Source organism: Symphodus melops, assembly GCF_947650265.1.
Source record: "Symphodus melops genome assembly, chromosome: 13".
Lineage (NCBI taxonomy): Eukaryota > Metazoa > Chordata > Actinopteri > Labriformes > Labridae > Symphodus > Symphodus melops.
In genome coordinates this window covers 17177228-17200993 of record NC_136703.1, presented here as the reverse complement: position 1 = coordinate 17200993, position 23766 = coordinate 17177228, and the positions used below count along the sequence as shown (strand labels likewise).

Here is a 23766-nt window from a genome sequence, read left to right as displayed (position 1 = left end):
CGTACCAGCAAAAAGAGAAATCAAACTACTCACAAATCATTCTATCCTTCTTGTCCAAAGCAAATATAAAGTGATTACTGTAAAGCTAAAGGGCAGGGAGTTAAATAAAAAAGACTGTGTGCTCCCCCAGCAGCAGAAAAAACACCTAACGTGTATTTATGCGTCACATAAATTACCATGAAATCACTGGGTGGCTTCCTTCAGCCAGCGAGCATGTGAATATTTAGCTAGCTGTACGTTGTTCTGCGATGCTTGTTCTCACTCAGAGAGCAGCACCTGCTAAAAAAAAAAAAAAAAAAAAAAAAAGTCATTCGGCTGCTTACATGAAGGCACAGAGCTGTGCCGTTGCTAAGCAACAGTGGCGTAGAGAATTCCTCCATCCTCCTGCCTCAGGAGAAGGCGTGTATGTGGGGGTGTGTTTGAGCATGAATTTTAGTGCCCTGTCCAAGGGTAGGTGAGACTGTGAGCATTGCTTTTAAAAAAAAAAAAAAAAGGCAGGGGGGGAATTTGCTAATTTGCTCACTGTCATGATGATTTCTGATCGGTCCTAAAACTCCAGCAGGAGAATGTACATATACGGTACATTTGAGCTGCTTCCCACTGTGTCGTGTTGGTGCAGAGCAAGAAAGTGTGAGGAGAGGTTTAAGATCACTGGAGAGGATCCAGGGTAGTGTACAAATCTTCCAGACAATCTATTCTAATCTGTCTGACCCCTGAAAAAGAAATGGAAAATGCAAATTGTCGCATCTTTCACTAAAAGAGTGTACGGCATTTACCTGACGGGAGAAACAAGTGCTGCATGTGCTTTTCGAACAGCTACAGACACATTTTGCTTCCCAGGGCTGTTTTTTTTTCTTCTTCCCGCTGACAATAAAGAGGAAGTGGATAGGAATGTGTTTGTATTTGTGATGACATCACTTCTTTAATTTAGACCGAGCATGACTTTGGGGTTTGAGGAGGATAGAGGAAAGAATTGTGACGTTCTTCCAAGGGTTAACATGCGACGAGCGATCTCCAAGCGTTCCAAACCAACACGGAGGCAAGAGAACGAGCTTCGTCTGCAGCTTTAAGCAAACCAGTGAGTTTATTGCCCGCACAGATGGAGGTTTGTGTTCCATCAGTAGACAGAAACAAAGACAGGGCGAGGCGTGGAGTCCCGACACTCACGATGAGAGTTTTCTTTAACTGGCAACAATTGAAAGAAAATCTCAGCAAATGTCCAAATGTCCCCACTTGGTTTCGTTCCCTTTGGTTTGCAGCCATGGTTACTCTTTTAGAACGTTTTCCAGTCAGTCTCTTCTATTCAGGGTTTTTTTTTTTTTGCTGTCATTCCTCTTTGGAAGTATACTTGGCCTTCTTGCCAAAGACAGCGTGCATGGGGAACTGAGCAGGAGTCGCTTAGACAGCCGTGAGTCCTCCTGCTCTTTTTGAGCGAAAATAACAACGCGAGAGGGGCCACCAAAAGATGGAGGAGAAAGGATGGAGGAGAAAGGAGCTGAAAAATCTCTTTTGAGATCTCCGACAGAAACTCACAAAACACTCAGGGGAGGGATGAGCAGAGTTCTGCCACGAAAGAAGGGGTTTTTCCATGAGGTCAGCTTTCTCAGCCGTCGGTTGTCTTTCCTTATGCACTTTGAATTGTCGTAGTTGAAACTTGTTCTATGAATAAAGACTCTCAGTGAAAGGGGAGGGGGCAAAATATACTGTAGTACAGGCATTAACTGAACTTTGTGTCATACTTGAATCCTTCTAAATCACAAGCCTGTGGGGGGGGGGGGGGGGAAGCAGCTGCTCTGCTCCAGTGGAGAAAATCGAACACAGCAGTGTGATAAGCAGTAGAGAATAACTCGGGCCACTGTTCAGAAAAAACACACACACATATCCTTCATTCTGACTCTCTTGCCCGGCTTGAACCATCACTCGACATTCCTTCCATTCCCAAAGGGTTGTAACTTCTTTGGTTTCCTATGCAAGTTGTTCATCCCTCCCTCTCTCTCTCTCTCTCTCTCTTGCTCTGAGCGGGAAGCTTCAAAATTCAAACCTACTCCCGCCCCTTCCAACTAAACTGGTAATTCTTGTACACAGAGGAGGGCCCATGTGACAGTGTGACAAGATATCTAAAGTCCATCGTACAAATAAAGGTGTTGGTTTTCAGTGTAATCTCAGCATGTAACTCAAGGTACATTCAAATCTTAACAAGCTTGTTTAAACTCGTCTGACTTAAACCACAAACCAATTTATTGATTCATATAGCGTTTGCCCAAATCAAATAAGTACAGCTGATCTCGCCCTGCTATCATAGGCCACACTTTTACAGCCTGCAAATCTACTAAAGAGTAGGATATCGCAAGACTGGTTTCGAAACATGCCAGGCCTTGACTAGAGTCAGACAGAAATGTCTTGAAGAAGGGCTTTAAGAGCTGTATAAATAAATAAAAGGCAGACATGTACTGGGGGAAACCCTGAAAAAGGAGGGGGTGGGGGAGTGGAGCAGGCTGCAGAGGAAGCATCCCCTCCTCATCTTGCAGTTTTGACCTTGTGGTATGAAAGGTAATTTAATTCTGATGCTTGCCCACATGTCAAAGTAAATCAAATCCTATAACCTACTGCTATAACACAGTATAAATGACAAAAAAAGATGACAGAGCAGAACTTTTCCCCTCAATTACATGAATAGAAAAATGGTTAAAATGACAAATCTCTATTTCTGATTGACGTTAGTACTAGGCCTAATGTAAGATGATATTATAATCCTTTTTCTGTGAATAAAAACAAACAAACCCTACCTCTTTCAGTTGATCTAGCTCTTGCCTGACGGCCTCGTACTCAACCTCCAGGTCATCGTACTGCTGTTTGAGCTGCTGCTTCTCCTCCAGCACCACCAGCCCATACTCCGCCGCCTGGATCTTCTCGTTCGTTGTCTCACCCAGCTCCCGAGACAGACGCTCGATCTCGGACCTCATCCATTCTGGACCTGCCTCGCGCAACACCATTGCGTCGGGATAACCCTGCTCTTCCACGGACATGGTCGGTACCGGTGATGATCAAACCAACCGACGCCAGCTGATCTGTGACAAGGGGGGGGGATGGATGTACGGGGCGTCTTCAGGCGGTGTAACCTTGAAGCGGTTTGCTCAAATTCGTCTGTATTTAAATTGCATGATTGTTACGGTTGCTTTTTTCGTTGCCGGCCTTTTTTCTTTGGTCATGTAGATGACGGTGTTGATGTATCTCCTTCGGGGGAGCTCGCCGTTATTCCTAGAACTGCTCCATCGTTGAGGTGCTGCGTTTCCTTCACCTCTCCCCCGGCTTATTTGAGCGATAAAGCTGGAGCCGGTGTACAACTGCCAAAGGGAGAAAAAGGACAAACGACTTCCGGTACTTAGTTTCAAAATAAAACTCTTTGTGACGAAAATAGTCCTCAAACTATCCTTGGTTGAGGATTTATTTTGCATTGTTTGAATACTGGAATTAAAATACAATATTTTTCAAGAATCATTTATAGTTTGTAGAGAGATATTGATTATTCATTGTCATGTCAAAGCTCTACTCGTTTTTAATTTGAAGGTTGTGACGTCAGCACCGGCTTTTTTGAAACAGCTGAACGTACCAAGTGCGCAGCATCTACCCAATCAGCCGGGTAAACTGCGACATTGCGGCAAGGAATGCCGGGAAATGTAGTATTTTCAATACGTAAAGCAAACTAAAGTGGGCCTACCAACACCATGAGTTGAACTCATTTCCCTTGAGCCTTTGTTCCTTTGCTTATGTGGAGCACGGAAATCCTTCTCAGAGCCTTTTGTTGCCATAGCAATGAAACGTTAACGGCTGCGCTCTACCAGCTGTCACGTGTATATCTGCTGCCATCTGTTGGAAAATGAGGCTATAATAATAATAATAATTAATAACTAATTAAATTTCAATCCATCTAACTTGTTTCGATTATCCACGTCAAATTGATGTCGTTGAAACATAATTTTATTCACAATCCAGGACTCATTTAGGCTCTGTAGGCCATAGATATATATAGAATTAGCAAATGTGTTTACAGTTAATACAAAGTTAACATGTGGTATCTTTTTCTGCATTATAAGTTGCCCGAGGTTAATTTCTTCATTTTTACGTATTTTGAAAATTAAAGGCTCTCTTTTTATTTTCAATGATTTAATATTTGAAGGCTGCAAGTTCATTTATCATGCAGTAGTTTAGCCTATATCATGCTTTGGTTTTAGTTTTTATTTTATTTTATACTAAAGTTAGTGATTTCAAGACTCCTTACATGTTATCTCCCAGCTTTGCACTGTAATGTATTTGTCACAGTAATAGTGGTGAGATTTGCCTGGAATCAGTCACTTCTTTATCTGACCCTTTACACTACATGCCATCCATTTAGCTTGGTAGTTTTGTGTCTACAGACTGCTTCGCCCCTCTTCTTCTTTATCTCTCAGGATGTTGGTCTGATTTTGTTCCTTCTTTTCGAAGTCAAACAGTACTGTGCAGCCTGTGGATTTAAATGGCAGAGATCCATACAGCACAATTAAAGATCATCAAAGCAGTGAGTATTTATATTACTTAAAATATTGTAAGCTAAATGACTAAAATTATGTTATACTTGAAATATTTATACGAGATCAAACCAAATTAAGGTTTATGAAATTTAATTTAGAGAAAATATACTGTATACTGTATTTATACTAAACATTTGAAATTTGAGCTTCATTAGTGGCCATTGTATGACCATAAACAAAAAATGTTTTCAACAGCTACAACTCTTGAAATTAAAGCAATACGGGTAATAAAAACGTTTAATACATAGCAGTTGCTCTATCATTAAAATATTTACATTTACAACAGTTTTTACTATACAGTATATGTACAAGAACTTTAAATAAAGGGTTACAAAGCAACTGTTTGCTCTGGAGTCTAAATGATGAACATCATAGACTGATCCCTTTACCAGTAACCTAAATTTAATTAACTTTACCAAGTTGCAAGGTTAGCCAATCAGATTTTATCTACTGACCTTGTCACCACAGGCTCATGATCTGTGATAGGTGAGATAGTTTTAGTGTGCTGATGTCAGGAATTCTCTGCAGTCTTTTACAAAAACATGCTAAAAGGTCTACGTACCTCATAAAAACAACAGACGTGCACATAATCAGTCATTTACATCATAGACAAGTTGAGAATCTGGTTTTAACCGTTTGGTTTCATGTTTAGTTATGACAAAATGTGCAATAGCTAAAATAATTTAATGCAGATCTCTCTATCTCATAGCAGACTAGTCAAAGGCAATAGTAATGGGGATTAAGTATGAGTTTTGGTTGAGTAGTGGGTGCTCTAATTTATTCCTCTGCCGTAATAAGATTAGTAGTCTAATCCAGGAGGAGTCAGGAATAGCCTACACTCCCCTCTTCAGACTTTGACAGGAGAAACCTGTGCATGGAGGAAGCTACTGAGGACAGACTCTCCGCTCCGTTTCCAAACATTTGGAGGTTGTTTTATTTCCAAACTTGATTTTTTCTATCCCAGTGAGATCGATGGCTTTTTACAAAGTATGGCAAAGGATCCTGTGGGTACTTGATCTGCCCCACCCGGCCACAACAGAGATAATCTGAGACGAATCAAATCAAGCGAGACTACAGGATTGACTTTCCACAGAGCTGGAGAGGGAACGACAACGTCAGAGCTGTGGAGGTTGATGTTAGTTGTTTTTAGGTTTTTTATCTTGTTTTATTGTCTGCTATTATTCTTTGGGTTAAAGTGCTTTCCAAATTAGCTATTTCAAAGCTGTTGAATTTAGCACTATGGTCTTGATTAGTAAAAATGATTTATTAATGTAATGAGCCACTGAGTTTATAATAAGCAGATCACCTCATGTTTTCTTTATACGTGACTGAGTGTGATAAATGATGCTGATCTTTGATAAAAATGTGGATTTACTAGTGTTCCTCTCTAACTTGTCTATTCAGGTTTACAAACATGTTGATCGCTCACTCTCAAATGGAGACTTTTGCAGTTCAGAATAATAAACCCCAGAGCCCTGATTTCTTATATGATGCCTCTCACTGGTTATAATTCTGAGATAAAGATAAGGCCTCCAGCATCAGCTTTACAGAATGCATGATATAAAGTAGTATGCAGTGTAACAAAGTAGGTATGTGTGTGTGTGTGCAGGCCCTGCTATGACTGTGGATGTCAGCCTGAGACGCTGTTCTTATGGCAGGCATTTCAAATACCAGAGGGGGAACTCTGATGGAATACAGTAAGTAACAACAGTAGTTATCATTAAATATATTTGTTAATGACATGGGATCAACAAGGAGCTTTATCATAAGCATATTCTAATATACCGGTGTCATAAAATTCTACATTTAAATGCACTACACATGCTTGAAATGTGGCTATTTTTACTGTAATGATCTGATAACAGATTTGCAAAGATAAGGATTAGACACCTCTAAGTGAGCACTTACCACTGATGATCTTAATTTAAGGTGTTACAGCACAACTCACACTTGATTGAACCTTTATGCTTCACTACAATTTAAGAGGACGTAATAACTTCTCGTAAATTAATAACTTCCTCTTATTACATTTCAAGAAAAATGTTCTCTCTTTTCTTCCCCCCCATGATGACTCTAGTCAGAGCTCCCAGGGCAAAGTACACACTAGTTGGAGAAGCTATACGTTATGTCATCCCTGCAAATATGCAATGCTCAATTGGCTGTGGAGGACAATCCTGCAAGTATGACAACCCAAGTTACTGGAGAGATGACCAACAGGCCATTAAAGGCCTCTATTCATCATGGTACTCGTGGTTTTTCTACTTTTGTAGTTGAGATGATATGACGCCTTTTTTTAATGAAGCTTCATTGTTATGAAATCTCTTCAGCCATTTTAATAAGACTTAGATAGGTGTGCATTACTGTGCAATATTAACCCCATTCTCTTTATTCCTTTTGTTTTAGGGTTAGTGATTATCTTCTTGCTATGTCCAGACCGTCAACAGAAACTATTGAGAAATACAAAATCATTGATCAATTCAACAGGTAAACTTAACCTTGTTTTTCTTTCCTTAGTGTTTCACCTGCTTCCTCGACCTAGAGGACACAGCATCTGAGGAGATTAATAATGAAGTGTGTGTGTGTGTGTGTGTATGTTTCAAGGAATGGTATCAAAACAGTGATCAACCTGCAGATACCTGGTGAACATGCTAGCTGCGGAAATCCTCTGGAGCCAGAGAGCGGCTTTTCCTACCGCCCAGAGACCTTCATGGAAAACGACAGTGAGCTCTATGCAAAAAGGAACAAGTTTTGTTGAAATGAATATAATCATGGCAGTGATTTGATCTCAGGCATAGGCTGCAGTGCCGCTTCAACAGATGTGTATTTTTTTTTAATTCAAACATCTATGTGGCTGTCACACAATTAGTTCCAAAACTTCATTTAAAATGGATGGTAGCCAATCAACCCCATTTGCCTGCACTCTTGCTTCTCTGTATGTTTCTACATATTTTAGTAGACCATCTACTATGTGCATTTATCTGTATTCTTAATTATCACACAACCAGTGAAATAAGAGTGTGTGTGATTTGGAAGTACCGCCTTGGTGTGAATTAACTCTATCGAGAACAGTGATAGAGTGAATTCAAACTTTTTACAGAAAGTAAAAAGTTAAAGTGATGTTTTACTCAATATCAGTCCTTATGAAATGAATCATGCCCAATTAGATACTTGGTCTTAGCTACCTATTGTTTAATGCTGCTCACGTTGCTGCTTCGCGTTTCAGTTTATTTCTACAATTTTGGCTGGAATGACTATGGAGTAGCCAACCTCACCACCATGCTAGACATGGTGAAGGTCATGGCCTTCGCTCTACAGGAAGGAAAGATAGCGGTCCACTGTCACGCTGGTCTTGGAAGAACAGGTAGCTTTGTTAAGAGCATTGTCTGAAGTGTTTTCACGGCAGTCTGACGTGTCATTTGATCAATTTGTTCGAAAATAAAGCCTTTTTTTTCTTCCTCCAGGTGTGCTGTTAGCATGTTTCCTGGCCTATGCTACCAGGATGACCGCTAACCAGGCTATTCTATACGTACGTGCTAAACGCCCCAATTCCATCCAGACACGAGGTCAGCTGCATTGTGTCAGAGAGTTTGTACAATTCCTTGCACCTTTGCGGAGCGTCTTTTCATGTGCTGAGCCCCAGTTTAACTCAGTTACCCTGTCCCAGTACCTAAACCGCCAGAGACACATACTACATGGCTGTGAAAGGAAGGAGCTAAAGAATCTACCAAAGATTGTCCAGCTGGTATCGAGGCTGCTGCTGGACATCGCAGAGAATCGGCAGGTGATTGAGGAAGACATTCTGGAGGCCCCAGATATTCATGACTTAGAGATGACTCTCAGCATTATTGAGCAGATGGGTCCTGAGGTGTTAGCAAAGGAGCCCCGCTTACCAGGTACACCAACCTTACCCAGACATTTCAATGAGCCACCCATCTTTTACCATCGCAAAAGTCTGAGCTACAGTGAGTCCGATTTGAGACGACTGGGCTCCAAACTCAACCTCCTCACACAACCACTCGGCTCCTTGTCGCAAAGCACTATTGACACATCCGTTTACCCCTCGGAGAAAGCTCACTCTCAAACTGAGATTCACCGTTGGAACAGCAACCCGTCTGATGTCTCACACAGCTCAACAGGCTCACTGTGGCAAATAAAAAATGAAGAAAACCAAAAAGATGGATCCATTCTGCTGAGGAAAATAACCCAGAACAACATCCAACGGAGTGAGTCAGTGGGGAATAGTGAACCTACGAAGAAGGGCAGCATGCTGTCTAGGTGGAAGGCAGAACAGAGAGAAGTGTTAGCAATGAACGGGAAGAAGTCTAATAAAAGACAACAGGAACAATCCGATAAGTCAGAGGTTCCCTACATCACCCTGCAGACAGAGTTGTCCCTGGAGAGCAAGAGGCTGTTAGTGGCACAGGCCCTCGCAGTCGACCTTTTTCTTGATGGGGATGAAGAGCACAAGAGCAAAGTCTTGGCATGGCAGGTAACCAATCCCCATCATTAACCCATCATGATTTTGTTTCTGTTCTAAAATGTGAAGTGAAGTCTCCTGCTCACGACAGATGTTCTTACATTTCCAGATATAAGACATTATTGAATGCACCAGACAAAAGTTGAAATTTAACAAAAGCAGAATGCATCATGTAAATGCTTTGCTTTAGTCACATAAAGGGTCTTACAGGGAGACAGTTTCTCACAAGAATGTATAAATGTATGCAGGCAGAACTGAACCAAGGTGGTGGCTGGGAAAGGCTGTGTTCTGAGCGGGATCCCTTTATCCTTACTGGACTCATGTGGTCATGGCTGGAGCAGCTCAAAGAGCCCGTCATCTCCATCCAGGAAGCCAAAGCTCTGAACGCTTACTGCACTGATTCTCAAACCATCCTCAACTCACTCGGCCAGGTCAGTGCACACTTTGCTGACTAACATGTAAAACTAAAGAGTTTCAGAAATGAATTACCTGGATAGATATTCAAGCTCGCAAAGTTACATTCTTTCCTTTTTATGTCTTTCTAGGCCCCCAAAGAAACACTAATGTGCATTCTAGACTGCATGGCTCAAATGTTGACCATACCAGAAGAGGTTGAAGATGCATTCCTGAATCGTACAATCAAAGCAGTCACCTGGGTAAGACAAAAACATATGGTTTCAGTTATTTGACTTATTTCTTATTCTTTGTTTTGTTTCAACAACTTGATAGTTTTGTCTGCCTTTGAACAGTTGGACAGTGACTCAGAAGACGGAAGAAAAGTGTACGCGTCCATGACTACTGTCCTACGTTGTGTCCTTAGGGACTTGCGATATATGGCCCTTGAAGCAGATGAGACAAATTTGTCGACTTGTTCTTTAACATAGGAGCTCTTAGTCATTTTATATACAAGAAAAAGGTCTGAAACAGAAAATCATTCTTTTGTGCCTTACACACACAAAACTATTTTATGTTACATTTTCATGGGCCGTAATTAATTATTTCAAATATGTAGACATTTTATCAATAATACATAACTTACACATTTTCATATTATCTTACCTCAGTACCTAGTGGAAGGATCATATTGAAGAACAGTTGAACCTATTTTACCATACAATATGCCTTAAAATCAGTAAGTCATCACAGACATACCTCAGCTACAATAGCATAGTTATGAATTGTTCTACCTGTACAGACCATTTTATTATTCTGTATGTTTTGCAAACAGTGTATCCCTGCCTTTCTAATAACATAGTTTTCTTTATGAGTAATAAGTGTCTGATGTATGCTGTGGAACTCTCAATTTTGTTTCTTGTTTTTTGTGTTTTATCTTTCCATCCCTTGCTCTTCAGGTGCTTCTCTCTCGTGATTGAGAACACTTGTGTTCAATTTACCAATCAAGTCCACAGTGTAGAAATATATTATTTGGTGAGTGAAACAATTAATAAAATATATTGGAAGAAATCAGGAAACAAAGTAAAAGCTATTTCTACTTTTTTACATAACCTTTGAAAATAACCAAATCTGACCAAAGTGCTTTATTGATTAATAAACAGGTACAAGAAAGTCCAATTAAACTTTATAACACATTGATCACCTTCTAGTTTTAATGGCAAGAAACTCTTAATCTATATAAACTAGATTTATTCATTTGATAAGAAATCTGCTGGGCAGTATTGAACCCTTAGTTTTCAATTTTTCAAGTAAACCTTTAAACCATCTGCATAATAGTGGAACAAGACATCATATTTTTTCAAAAGACCCAGGAGAAGAATATTAACGCTGAATAGGAGGAAGTCCAAAACAGAACCGTGAGGGACACTACAAGTAAGTGAGGCTGTCTCAGAAGAATTATTAGCAAGGTGGACAGACAGCGTCCTATCTTCCAGGTAGGACTGAAACTGCTTGAGTACAGCCTTGTTCCCCGAAACAATACAAATGTTCTAAACATAAGATGATCATCTGATCAACTGTGTCGGGTAGCAAGAAGAGTGTCCTGAGACAACAATTCATCATAGGTTAGAAACCAGACTTAAAGTTTTCATATACTTCACGATTAACTACAAAGTGACTGAGAAAATAAAGACTTCAACTAACAACGGCAAACATTATTTATTATACACTTAAAGAAACAAGCCGTCTCAAGCACTCACTTAAACCATTATTCCTGAAATTATAAACAAATGAGAAACACTGGAGCACAGACAAAAAGACGCCCTCTTTTAGAAATAACAGGACTAAGCACTAGTGCACGTCACTAAGTGCTGGACGGCCCACTGACATTGGCTGCCTTCTCTCCTGCTCACTGTCTCTGGCCTTGATTGTTAATTGGACATAGGTGAGCTTAATAACGCACGTCACATGAGGAGGACGGCAGCACTTGGAGAGCATGGAAAACACAAAAGGACAAAAAGAAAACTGCAGTATGAAACATTGTCTCATTCTACTGTAATTCTGTCACCAAAGAATATTCCAATGTACTGTAAGCTTATGTGATGAACAGTTTTTAGTAAAAAAAAATAAATGTTTCTCCTTCCATCTGGCTGTAAAAACTTCACGAAGGCACCTTTTTTGTCGAGCAGCGACGCTCAGGAGGTAAAAGAATACACTTTTAGGACATCTTTTCCATCATTTCCTTCTGCAGAGGCCACAATGCTGGAGTAGTCGCAGATGACGTGGGCGAACCCTCTAGAACACAGGGCACACAGCACAAAGTAATGGGATTAGGAAGTGACTGCACACCTGTATTCAGGCTAAAGCATGACTATTAAAATGTGCGGCAAACTTGGCTTCAAACCCAACCTGAAGCAGTCAGTACCTGGACATTGTGTGAGAGCCTCCCAGTAAGTGGTACCTGCTCTCCAGACTCAAACAGTGGTCTCTGTCTCTTCTCCAAGTTAATACTCGTAAGGAGAGGTCCTGAGATGCTGTCACAACACGAAAGCTATCCTGTAGGTGTGAAGGGAAAAAAAACACTAATTGATCATTGCCAGACTTGTTTCACTGTGAAGGCTTAGAGTGCTGTGTGAAAAAAGCAATCTAACAAACTAAAACAACAGCCTACCACACATATAGAAGGGATTGGCCTAGTGTGGTCTTTAAAGCTCGCAACCAGCGCTCCTTTGAGCGAGTAGACCATTAGCTCCTGGCCAGCTGCCAGCACTAAGCAGTTGCTGTCCTTGGCCTCCAGAAGGAAGTTTGATGACCTGGTGTTCAGAGTCAGGGGGAAGGACTCCACTTGCTGGACTATGATGAGAAGAGGTGTAAAATTAGGACAGCAGCACAGACTAACTACAGCCGAAAAAAAACATATGAATAAAAGAATCCCCCTTAGCTGTAGTTTTCCGGTAAGTCATCTGAGATGATGAATCTGTCATATGACTCATTAGGCAAATAATCTACGTGTGTACTTATTTGAGAGCATTTCCATCTGTCACCATCTGCTACTGTTTAAAAAACAATTCCAGTGTAGTTTTATTAACAGTGTTTTAAGCACTGATACACCAGCTATCACTTTGAATAAGAAAAAACACAATACAAATAATATTCAGATAAGCAAAATATGTGTATTCAGAATAACAATATCTTCAAGTGGATTAATAATAATGATTCCTCAGCTTATCACCAAAGAATGTCTGTATGGGCCAGTATCAAAAAAGGTTGTACAATAAGTAAACTGAGGCTGCATATATCTTGGTTCTTACCCTGGATCTCTGACTTATATTTAGTCTTTTTGATGCTGACATCGAACACAGTGAGGGCTTTGTTGTTTGGGTGCTGGTTGTGATGGATGATGGCCAGTCTGGCAGGCTGGGTGGGTATGAAGACAGCAGCCTGGCACCCAGTGACTGGCACCGACTGGCACAGAGGATCTTCGTCCTCAGTCGGTGACGTTAGACTCTCTGTGTAAATTACCTGCCAGCAAACCAAACAGCAGAGACCTGCAGGATCTATATTAACACGCCTCTCTTTTTAAACCACTGCATTATTTGTACTGAGGCAATGATGTAAAAGAAGACAGACAAGATCAGTTGGGGGGGATGGGTGAGAGAAGACAGCAAGAAATACCTTTGGGCTTAAATCATCATTGTGTTTGGTTCCAGCTGTAATCCATTTCTTGTCAGGTGACACAAGCAGGGTGTTGACTTTAAAGGTGTCGCACACCCTTACCCTGGACTTTAAGGTCAAAGCTGCATCGGCAAGTGTGCAAACAGACCCTTGACTGGTTCCAACCTGAAATATAATATAATATGCTGCACACACTGTCCTACTAAAATATACTGTACTTTTTTTAGATATATAAATAGATATACAAAATGTCGTTGTTACTCACAGACAGAAACCAACTGTTGTTAATATTGTACTGCAGTAATGTACAGTGTGGAGATCCAGCATTGAAAGAGGCCACTTCCTGTCCAGTCTGACCCTGCCAGGTCTTTATGAGCCCTTTGGAGTCGGCTGTGATCACAGCTTCATGCTGCTCATCAGTAATAATCGCTGTCAAGGGACTCTGTACAGGACTGCACCACAGGAGGTCCCCCTGGAACAGAATGGGTCCAAAATCAGAGACATCTCTCAGGGGGTGGGGGGCTTCATTTCTGTTGCATTACATCACATTTTAAACCAGTGATTAGATATGATGATTAATTAGCTGGCAAGGTTTTCATTTGAAAGTTATTGCAGCACACATCACTTGATTAGTGACTGAATCTTCTGCCTTAGGTGTTTTTAAGTTATTATCTTACATCAATATACTTTAAAGAAGTAATTCAATGTATTCAGGTCAGACACTACAGTGTATAACTCAATCTAAAACCCATTAATAAACACAACATTTGAGAAATCTAGAATTACCTTTGATCAATACATGTGCCTCACATAAAAACTCAACATGAAGCACTGGTACTTATATTTAAACGTGATGTCACTGTGAAAGGATGGTAATATACAGATTTTGTTAAACTGACATTTTGGATGTTCCATGCTCGGACTGTACCATCAGTGGAAGCGCTGCAGACTGTGGCACTGCTGTTCCAGAGATCAGGATGCTGATCTGAATTCCCCTGCAGGTACACCAACCCCACCACCCTGCCTGACAGACAGCATATCCAATACAAATATGAGATGAGATGACATAATGAAGTAATGGGGAGACAATTCTTGACAGGCAGCATACCTGTGTGCCCTCTGAGGCTCTTGCAGGTGTAACCTCCTGATCGGCCTTTGGCCATCTTATCCTCTAAGTAGCATCGCCGAAGAAAGTATCTCTTCCATGAGTGATTCACCTGTTCACTCCTGAAGACGGAAGAGTTACAGAAAGTCCAGCGCTGGAGACACATCTGCCTGAGGGGAAAACACATGTGAATGCTAACATATGATATGGTCTTGATTTGGTGTTTGGTTTGCATACATGTAGAGTGAGCCCAGTGTAAATACAAAAAAAACACAGTACAACGTACACAAGTAGCCATTAAGCAGCAATATGAACTTACGTGTTAAAAAAGTTAATGATTTGGCATAGCAATTCCAAAATGTAAATATAGGCTCCAGCTGGATGATGACTTTGTATGCATTATATGTACACATCACTTTTATGTTGCAGCTTGTAAAGGTAGGGCATTTTTAAATGGGCTATTATTAACAAGGGGGACAAGGAGTGTCTTGGTCCACAAATTGTTCACATTTTACATGAGGTTTTTTTTTTTCTTTTGCTTTAAGTCTACAAAGACACAAGTGCTAAGTAGTTAAACAAATCAAAGAAAATGTTTACAATAGATGATCAGAACATTAGCAAAGTACTTGAATACATTTCTATTGCTTTTTCTAACACACGTTCAGACATTGCTCACCTCCATAACCAAGGAGTTTCTGCAGCTTCATGCCAATCCTGAGGAGAACATCATTTGATCACAAATCAAACAGTTTGGAAAGTTACAATAAAGCATGCACATCAGTTACTTCCGCATGTTGGACACTCCTTCATTCAGGACCTACCTTACAAACACTCGAGGCACTGATTAAATCTTCCTCGGTCAGGAATGTAAAGATGTGAATAAGGCAATCACCGATCAGATACGGCTGCTGGAGGTCCATGTTAACTGTCTACCCCTCACTACTTTTCCTCCAGGTGAAACATACAGGCCGTAAGAGCGGCGGCAGGTTGGAATTGTGGCAAACTACGGAAACACCACAGGGACACCACGAATAGTTTGTTTACCTTTTTGCCTGCAGTGTCTTAATTACACCACTAGATGTCGCCATTGTAAAAGTTAGGGCGTCCGGAGTTTTTGAGACAAAGGCGCACTTCAGGTAGAAAGCATCATAGGAGGCGTAAAAAACTACATGAAGACAGCAACTGTACAGTATTATTAGACTACCTGTAAGTAATTATGGACTACTTTAAATTGAATGAAAAAAAAAGACTTTAATGCAAGAAGGCTATTTCAAGGCTACATCTCAAATATGTGACATATCCGAAAGGTCATATATTGTGTTCTGTTTTTTTTGTTTTTTTTATCTGTGAGTTTCTTTATCTATCTACTTTACTTAAAAAAACTAAATGAATATGATTTTTTTTTTCAATCATGCCTCAGCAGCTTTGCTTTTCTTTGGCAACTGAAACCAAATGTTTATTTAATATTTAAGTAAAGCAAAGACATCAGCGTTAAAATAAACCAATTGAGACATATCTCCGCGCCCTGACCCACTTAACAGCCAAATAAAAGCTTTTCCAATCATTCAAGGTGAATCCACAGCACAGGAGTCTGTGTGTGTGTGTGTGTGTGTGTGTGTGTGTGTGTGTGTGTGTGGGTGCGTGTGTGTGTCTGCTGAGATTCAGCCCTGGCGGGATTCTTCAGCAGGGCCCCATCCTGTGAACACGCCCCATGATAGATGAGCCAGATATATAGCCAAGACCTGCGGGTAGCAGAGGAACTGTGAGAAAGAGATAACCGCACTTGTTCACCCCAAGGGTTACCTGTGACACCCTCGCAATGACAAGAGGGCCCAGTGGAAGGGGACCACGCAAAGGGAGTTTGGATACCATACCATAGTCGGCAATTAGAGAAAGAGAGAGAGAGAAAAAGTTCCTGAGCTTTTACTATTTTTTTTTATTCTTGTCGTCATTTTTGGAGTTCTCTTGGAGTTACCTGTGCTGTGATCGATCGGAGAATAAGCGAGCCGAGTTACTCATCAGCTCCACAGATCAGTGCATGAAACTGAGAGCCAGGCCGCAATGAGTCGGAGAACGAGACGCTGGATTTTAAGAGTTTTACTTTGTCTGGGAATTGTTTATTTAAAAATTGGGTGAGCTGCGCTTGTTTGACTTATCATTATTTAGATGAAGGATACATACACAACTTAAATAAAGGGGACGACTAACCAGATTTATCTGCTGTTTGTCCCTTAAAAACCCGCATTGTATCTCATATTTACTGAAAATCTGACAGTTGGTGATTTTATGAACGATATATAAAACACTGAGGAAAGAGCTTTTCTTATCTCAGTCACTTATTCTGCGTCTCATTTAGTTTGAGCTTTAAAAGATTAGTCAACCTCATAATGGTATAATAATTCAAGATGTTTTTTACAAGGTTTCTTTATCCTTCATTTACAGAATACATCTAGTTGTGCCTAGAAAATACAAAAATCACCCATTAAAGGAAAAAAAAGAAACAATTAAAAAGGATTATAATCTTTACTCTTAAATTAATATCTGTAAAATTTCCTTTTTTCTCATGGATGTGATAATTAATTTAAAATGAGCATCAGCTAGTGATCAACAAAATAAACAGTGGGAATTTATTTGCTTTTAGATGGCTACAAAAAAGACTTTAACTGCATAAAAAATAACCTTAAATTAATAGCCAACGATATAATCCAAATAAATAAACAATTGTATTTTCTCAGTTATGTCCATCTTCCATCCACAGTGGCTTCTCGTCAGTGGTGGCCCTAGGTGCGAGCATAATCTGTAACAAGATCCCCGGTTTGGCCCCCAGACAGCGGATTATCTGCCAGAGTCGCCCCGATGCCATTATCGTCATTGGAGAGGGAGCCCAAATGGGCATCAACGAGTGTCAATTTCAGTTTAAAAACGGGCGCTGGAACTGCTCTGCACTGGGGGAGAGGACAGTCTTCGGAAAAGAGTTGAAAGTGGGTATGTTGCAGTCTGTTAATGCTTGATCATATTTGACAAATGTTTTGTGTTCTACAATTGTAACCTGTTTGTCATTTTAGATTGGTTGTGCACAGACACTTTATTTCTGGCTCCTTGTAATTTCTTTAAACATGTTCAATACTACGTTTGAATTGCACGGATAAGTAAGCTCAAAAGTTCAATTATAAACTGATGCATTGGGGAAAACAATTGTCAATTTGTAAAGTTGTGTCCTTGACATGAATCATTTTCTAAACGTTTTCGGATCTTCAGTTCTAACATGCTGCAGACGAACAACACGCGATTATCTTTCTTGTATTTCTGCATTCATAGCATAAGGAGCATCCCATAAGGTGCCAGCAGTGTCATTTACCTCAGGCCTTTTTACTCCAGACTTCTCATTGAACTGAGCTTTTCTGAGCATGTATAAAAGGCATCCAAAGCCAGAACAGTAACAAAGCTCTTGTGAATGTTTGTAGCCTTTCTTTTCAGGCCAGCAGAGTCTCTGGAGACACATTTTCACTGGTCTTTATCCTGTCTAGTGATGGGTGCTGTGGCTCCCACTGTAGAAACATAGCTCTTACCACGGGTATAAGTTACAGTGTGGGGAAAAGCCAAGAGGAAAACAAGGCCTGAAAGTACTAAATTAGAGAAACAAATTGGTGTAAATCAACGGTCCTTCTACTGAGACAATAGTCTCCTCTGAGGAGTGGATGAACTTCAGGGATGCTGAAATTACGGCTGTACTTATTTGTTGGCTGCTCTGAACAGATACGATGGATCAAAGACTGGAAGATTTGGAAGATATCAATACCAGGAAGGCCTACCAAGGTTTTCATGAAAGATGATGCTATTTAGTCTGATAATGATTTTTTATTTTTTATTTATCTGTCTGTGGAGGTTTGATAGAACAGAGGTAGCTGAAGAAGAAGAAAAGAAACATAACAAAGAAGCCTGGACCAGCTGTTTGAGACCTGCTGCTGTTGGAAAGCATGGATTATCTCTCTTCATGCTGTTGAAGGGAAAACAGTGCTGTTTGACAATCTGTTCCTTTATGAATGAGCACTTTTAGCTCATCAAGCGTCTCAGTCTGTGTATCCAAGCAAGAGTTTAAGTCTACAGCTTGGACAGCCGTACCAAATAGATTGGTTTCACTGATCAGATTAACGCAGGAGGCTGTTGGTTGTAAATGAACGCTATTGTTGATGCCCAGGCTGAGGCGAGCTGCGTTGCTCGCGATTGTTCTTAAAGCAAAGGAAGAACGACCGGTGGGGCTGACATAATGCTCATGGCTGATACAAGGTGCATAAGCATGAGTCACATTGGGCTTTAGCTGTGTTTGCTCTGTACACTGAGCTTTATGAGATGAGGCTCATGCATGACTCTGCAGAGATGAAAGAAAGCTAAACATAGAAGAAGAACAGCCAACAGGCACTTGTAGTTCAGCCTACAGGTTATTTAACTATTCAGCCTGCTCTCTTTTTTTAATATCTTCCACCTCTCATTACGCGCTCGTGAAGTATGCATGCCGTCTCTTCTTGTGATGAACCCGTGCACTCACATCTGCAGGAGAAGAATTAACAACGGTGCAGTCTGAACCGGCTGCCTGCACCAACACACCTTCTTTTTTGGCTCAGAGCCCATTGAGTCTATAAAAATGTCCACATAATTGATGCCTCAATATGAGTTTTTTTCTTCTTCTTCTTTTCAATGGCATGGGCAAACATCCAAGATGTTTATCAAAAAACATGGCAGCCTCACATAGTGAACCGAGTGGCAGGAAGCACAAACACGGTGTCATGTTTGTTTTGAACAAACACAGACTAGAAGTTTATTTACACATAGATATGACGGATGGTACAACCGAGTGTTTCCTGTTTGCATAAAACGATCCACAGATCGGAAAATTAAAAACATGCTGCATGTTTATCATGTTTGTTTCCTATTGTATTACAAACTGCTGATGTTTTGTTATTGTATAACCCTTTGAATAAGACTCTGGAGACTTTCTCTTTGTGCTTATTAGAACTTGAACTCGGGATCTGTCTGTTAGAATCCTGTCCGATTTACCTTTACCGATTAACTAGTTATTCGTCAATATTTTTCCTTGAGTGTAAATGATTTATTAGCCAGACTTTGGCTAGATAACGGCAGGATGAAGATTGTGATGTCATTGCCTTATGCGTTTACACAGAATGTGACAGTTTCTGAGCGGATCAATAGCCCTTCCTTGACGACAACCCTCTTATTCATCCCGCTTTGTTGACTATACCGACAGTGGCCATTTTGGTTCACGGGCAGGACAGTTTCCAGGTCAAGTTTCAAAACACCACAGCCCCTAAGCTGTATGTCAGAAAGACTGCAATGCCAGCAAATGCTGTTAATGAATAATCTTCTATTCCTATTTAGAAATCCCAAAACACCATGATATTCTCTATTTCAAAACATCCAAATTCACTTTATTAATCCCCCTCGTTTTTTCTGCTCACCACAGGCAGTAAAGAAGCCGCGTTCACCTACGCCATTATTGCAGCCGGGGTGGCCCACGCCATCACGGCGGCCTGTACACAAGGAAACCTGAGTGACTGTAGCTGCGACAAGGAGAAGCAGGGTTTCTACAGCAAGGATCAGGGCTGGAAATGGGGAGGCTGCTCAGCGGACATCAGTTACGGCTTGGGATTCTCCAAAGTATTTATCGACGCTCGGGAGGTCAAACAGAATGCAAGGACTCTAATGAACCTCCATAATAATGAGGTGGGACGCAAGGTAAGTGATGTGGCACATGATTATATGTTACAGAACATAGAAATTGTTTGAAAAGATGTCCTCCCCATCTCCACTTTGGATGAAAAAAAAGGAAAGATTTCCTTTGAATATTCGCTTATTTGGGTGGTCAGTGCCTGGCATGATGTGGTAATGGTGCACCTTGCCAAAGATCTGGGTGTTTGTGGCATGTGTGCCAAGACTTAACAAGCAGCAGAATAAAAGGTTTCTTTCAAAGGAAGAGTTGACTAAGTGGCAGGGTTTGATTACAGCTCAGATCTCTGCACTGAAAACAGATTGGCACTTTTCAAAAAGGCATCAGCCCCCCCCCCCCATGCTTTGCACCACTGGGACAGCATACAGTTACCTCTTTACAAACCCCACCCAATATGCCTCACTAACATCATAAACCCACATCAGGTGTCATCTGCTTGTGCATGTTCAACAGGGGGGGCTTATTGTTGTATTTTTCGAAGAAGTAACCCTTTTCACTTCAATATTACAATAAAGGAGACACCAATGTTTAGATGTCAGTCCAAAAATACAATCTGTGGAGACACGGATGCTTGCCATGTTGCAATGCCCTGCTCATTTTAAAGGCTCTTCTGCATGCAAGGCTGCAGGACCCTGCAGATGGACAAAGAGACTCCACTAAGTCTAGAGGTCAGAGATTGAGGGGCATGATGTGCCAAACAGCTAAAGTACGGTTAGCGTTAGAGAAGAATAAAGAAGTAGCTTTGCTCAAGTTAACTCATATCCCCTCTTTGTGCCCTGTTCTTGCTGTCCCTGCCTCACTGTGCCAAAGAAGCCTGATTCCCACAAACAGCACGCCCATCCCAACACTGAAAAGCCTCCTTGTATACAATTGTACCTAGTAGATCATTTTCTTCCGTGTGTTTAAGGATACTGTTTTGAACTGGCTTATCTGGACAGCTAAATTGCCTCTCAGGGAAAAGCACTGCACTTGTGGATTCAAACTTTGCACTGTTTTTGTATTTCTCCTCTTTCTGACAACAAATGGTCTCTCTGTTTTGATCGCTAGCCCCCCTCCTATTCTTTCTTTATGCTAATCAAAAGCAGTGACATTGAGCAGGAGCTCCCTGGTCGGAGACGTCCACACAAAGGCTGTCAACAAGTGTTGGTCACAGAACAACTGATGGATTAAGGAGTTGAAGCCAAGGGTTTTATGAAGTGGTTTGCTCAGGGAAAGTTTTTTTTTTTTTTTCTCTCCTCTCTTTTGGGTTCTTGTTCACACGTCTGTGTTTGAGTTTTAGTGTTTAAGTTTACTTGCCAAGAACATTGAGGCATAAATATCTTGTCAAAGGCTTTAGACTATGTTGCGTATCAAACTCTGAGTACTTTAGCAAAAGGAAATAGCAACTGACTTGTTGCTGAAGAAAATTACAGTTTGAGTCAATGGCACTTCTCATTGTCATCAGTTGAGGGTTTAGCAGTAATCCCAGTCACTCGGCGCCTTGTACAGTCACTCTTGACATTTGTGTGTTGTGTGTGGTAACTACACACACAGAGCCTGAAACCTGATCCATTATTTTGGCTTCTGTGTGTATGGTATCACACAGCCATGTAATCCCTAACTGTAGTGTATTGGTCAATTAAGTTATTTTGTTATTAAGTTACATGTTTTCCATTTGCCGTGAAGTGCGAGAGCTGAAATGTAAATTGAGAGAGTTTAAAAACTAGCAGTGTTAAACGTTACATGAGCCAACTGTGAAAATATGTTATAGAAACGTGTTTGAAAATGAAAACACTCAAATCATCATCGTAGTAAACATCACAAGTGCATGATTATTGTTTTTAATTAGGCTGTCATGAATTAATCATAAGAGTGTGATTGTCACTCATCACTGTCGTCTTTGTTGTCTGTGCACCTAGATCTTGGAGAAGAACATGCGGCTGGAATGCAAGTGTCATGGCGTCTCGGGCTCCTGCACCACCAAAACCTGCTGGACTACACTTCCCAAGTTCCGCGAGCTCGGCTACATTCTCAAGGAGAAGTATGCCCATGCAGTACATGTGGAACCGGTCAAAGCCAGCCGCAACAAGCGCCCAAAATTCCTCAAGATCAAGAAGCCTTACTCATACCGTAAGCCTATGGATACAGACCTGGTGTACATAGACAAGTCGCCTAACTACTGCGAGGTGGACCCTGTGACAGGGAGTCTGGGGACACAGGGCAGGGTGTGTAACAAGACCATGATGCAGCACATCAGCGGCTGTGATCTGATGTGCTGCGGACGAGGATACAACACACATCAGTACTCTCGCGTGTGGCAATGCAACTGTAAGTTCTTGTGGTGCTGCTACGTGAAATGCAACACGTGCAGCGAGAGGACAGAGGTGTACACATGCAAATGAGGATATTTATTGGACGGTGTTTGTGTGTGATGTCAAAGAGCCTGTGGGTCCATTTCTTAGTGTTTTCATGGGCAAACTGGAGCTGTTTGACTCTACAAGACGGCTGCTGTTAAAGTCTTTTCATTCACAGTGAGGAACTACTGTACTGTGTGTACACTAAGCTGAAGATGGGCCGTTATGATTCCTTTTTTTTTTTTTTTGCACACAAAGCTCTTCAAACTCCTCGTGGACTGTTATGTTCTTTGGGATGCAGTGTTGAAAAAAAAAAAGCCTGACTAAACGGAAAATAGCATCCTGGCATGTTGGACTGAAGTGAACTGTGGAGACTTACACGCACATGTTGGGACATCAAGGAAATGGATTTTGCTTATGCAAATAAATTATGGTGGATGTGATTGCTGGGCAGGACACACTGCTGTAGTCCTCCCTCTCTGCACAGATGACATGACACAGCCATTTTGAATATTTAACACACTGTATTTAGAGAATGAAAATAATTAATATTAATTTATTCTATAAAAACTACTGATTTTGTCCGTTATGGATCCAAAATAACTAAGTGTTGGGAGGTTTTAGGTTGTTAAAGGGATCAAAAGTGTCCACGGTTAACACACTGGATTTGAATCTGCCTCGTGGTTTTACAATAATGTTGTTCCAGATGAAACTGCTGTAGGCTACTCACACTGACCTCCTGACCCTCTCTTGAGTTTGTCTTCTCTCTGTTTGCTGCTAGTCTCCAGAATCCCTCTTGTTGAGGTCGAAGGCTGTATGCTCTGCTGACTGCCTTCAATGGCATCGCTTACTTTAGGCCGACTTAGCTTAACAGGTCTTATTCAATGATTAAAAAAACACGGGCACATTTTCCACTTTTGGTAAATAATGGTTAATAGAGTATATTTTGTAAAAGCCTATTTTTATATGAATGTCTTATTTATATCTTTTGCATATTCATTGTCAAGTTCTGACCCTGACACCTGTTTTTAAACTCCTGTGAACAAAAGCTGATATATGTAAGTTGGCCCCTGCTGTCACTGCCATAGATGTATATTGTAAGTGATAGAAACTGTTTATATGTCTGTCTTCAAACGTCTGTGTTTACTGCATTTCATGACTACTACTGATGGAATACAGCAACAGAATAACACTAACTTCCCTTGACTGCCATTATTCCGTCTTCATATATTATGTCTTTCTTCATGTGTTTATACATTAAGCAGAAGTGCAAAATAGTGCATTTCCTTGGATGTCCACTTGAGGCCAACAACTAAAAACAGAGACAAGAAAATATGTATAAGCCAGTTTTGTAAGTCAGTGTAAAACTTTAAGTGAAAGACGCAAGTGACCTCACAATGTCTACGTCCATTTTTTATTTATTATTTATAATAATATTATATATATCATATTTTTTATTTTATTTTTTTATC

General features: G+C 40.7%; 3 protein-coding genes across 6 annotated transcripts; 2 read left to right on the top strand and 1 right to left on the bottom strand.

Annotated features, from left to right (window-relative positions):
• The first annotated feature begins 2745 nt into the window (after nucleotides 1-2745).
• On the top strand, nucleotides 2746-10804 carry ptpdc1b (protein tyrosine phosphatase domain containing 1b). Of its 4 annotated transcripts, XM_079358572.1 has the most exons (12): nucleotides 2746-3378; nucleotides 4483-4555; nucleotides 5533-5703; nucleotides 6178-6265; nucleotides 6646-6811; nucleotides 6972-7052; nucleotides 7170-7288; nucleotides 7792-7929; nucleotides 8030-9057; nucleotides 9294-9476; nucleotides 9591-9701; nucleotides 9795-10804. In XM_079358572.1, the coding sequence occupies exons 4-12, from the start codon at nucleotides 6220-6222 to the stop codon at nucleotides 9927-9929; spliced, it is 2007 nt and encodes a 668-aa protein (XP_079214698.1). In that variant the 5' UTR covers nucleotides 2746-3378; nucleotides 4483-4555; nucleotides 5533-5703; nucleotides 6178-6219; the 3' UTR covers nucleotides 9930-10804. The 4 variants fall into 4 exon arrangements, with proteins under 4 accessions (XP_079214698.1, XP_079214700.1, XP_079214697.1 ...); XM_079358574.1 differs by lacking the exon at nucleotides 2746-3378 and having other exon boundaries at nucleotides 4272-4555; nucleotides 5533-5697; XM_079358571.1 differs by lacking the exon at nucleotides 2746-3378 and having other exon boundaries at nucleotides 4272-4555.
• Nucleotides 10805-11142: 338 nt separating this feature from the next.
• On the bottom strand, nucleotides 11143-15233 carry fbxw12 (F-box and WD repeat domain containing 12). Its single transcript, XM_079358579.1, has 10 exons — nucleotides 15040-15233; nucleotides 14895-14932; nucleotides 14222-14388; nucleotides 14013-14137; nucleotides 13379-13585; nucleotides 13114-13278; nucleotides 12750-12960; nucleotides 12110-12291; nucleotides 11864-11994; nucleotides 11143-11733 (listed from the first exon to the last, which is right to left on the bottom strand). Exons 1-10 carry the CDS (start codon nucleotides 15136-15138, stop codon nucleotides 11634-11636), a joined length of 1425 nt encoding a protein of 474 aa, XP_079214705.1. The 5' UTR covers nucleotides 15139-15233; the 3' UTR covers nucleotides 11143-11633.
• Nucleotides 15234-15992: 759 nt separating this feature from the next.
• Nucleotides 15993-23481, top strand: LOC306834501 (protein Wnt-7a). Its single transcript, XM_079360433.1, has 4 exons — nucleotides 15993-16350; nucleotides 16977-17203; nucleotides 19698-19969; nucleotides 21860-23481. The coding sequence occupies exons 1-4, from the start codon at nucleotides 16280-16282 to the stop codon at nucleotides 22340-22342; spliced, it is 1053 nt and encodes a 350-aa protein (XP_079216559.1). The 5' UTR covers nucleotides 15993-16279; the 3' UTR covers nucleotides 22343-23481.
• The last annotated feature ends 285 nt before the right edge of the window (nucleotides 23482-23766 follow it).

Bases quoted from the DNA above. Each gene is read 5' to 3' on its own strand.
- ptpdc1b (XM_079358572.1), top strand. From the start codon at position 6,220: ATGGCAGGCATTTCAAATACCAGAGGGGGAACTCTGATGGAATACA. The intron at 6,266-6,645 runs GTAAGTAACAAC...TGATGACTCTAG, and splicing joins GGGAACTCTGATGGAATACA to TCAGAGCTCCCAGGGCAAAG. The intron at 9,058-9,293 runs GTAACCAATCCC...AAATGTATGCAG, and splicing joins GCAAAGTCTTGGCATGGCAG to GCAGAACTGAACCAAGGTGG.
- fbxw12 (XM_079358579.1), bottom strand. From the start codon at position 15,138: ATGGACCTCCAGCAGCCGTATCTGATCGGTGATTGCCTTATTCACATC. The intron at 14,389-14,894 runs GTGAGCAATGTC...TTTTCCCCTCAG, and splicing joins GAAACTCCTTGGTTATGGAG to GCAGATGTGTCTCCAGCGCT. The intron at 14,138-14,221 runs GTATGCTGCCTG...GCTGTCTGTCAG, and splicing joins GAGCCTCAGAGGGCACACAG to GCAGGGTGGTGGGGTTGGTG.
- LOC306834501 (XM_079360433.1), top strand. From the start codon at position 16,280: ATGAGTCGGAGAACGAGACGCTGGATTTTAAGAGTTTTACTTTGTCTG. The intron at 17,204-19,697 runs GTATGTTGCAGT...TGCTCACCACAG, and splicing joins CGGAAAAGAGTTGAAAGTGG to GCAGTAAAGAAGCCGCGTTC. The intron at 19,970-21,859 runs GTAAGTGATGTG...CTGTGCACCTAG, and splicing joins ATAATGAGGTGGGACGCAAG to ATCTTGGAGAAGAACATGCG.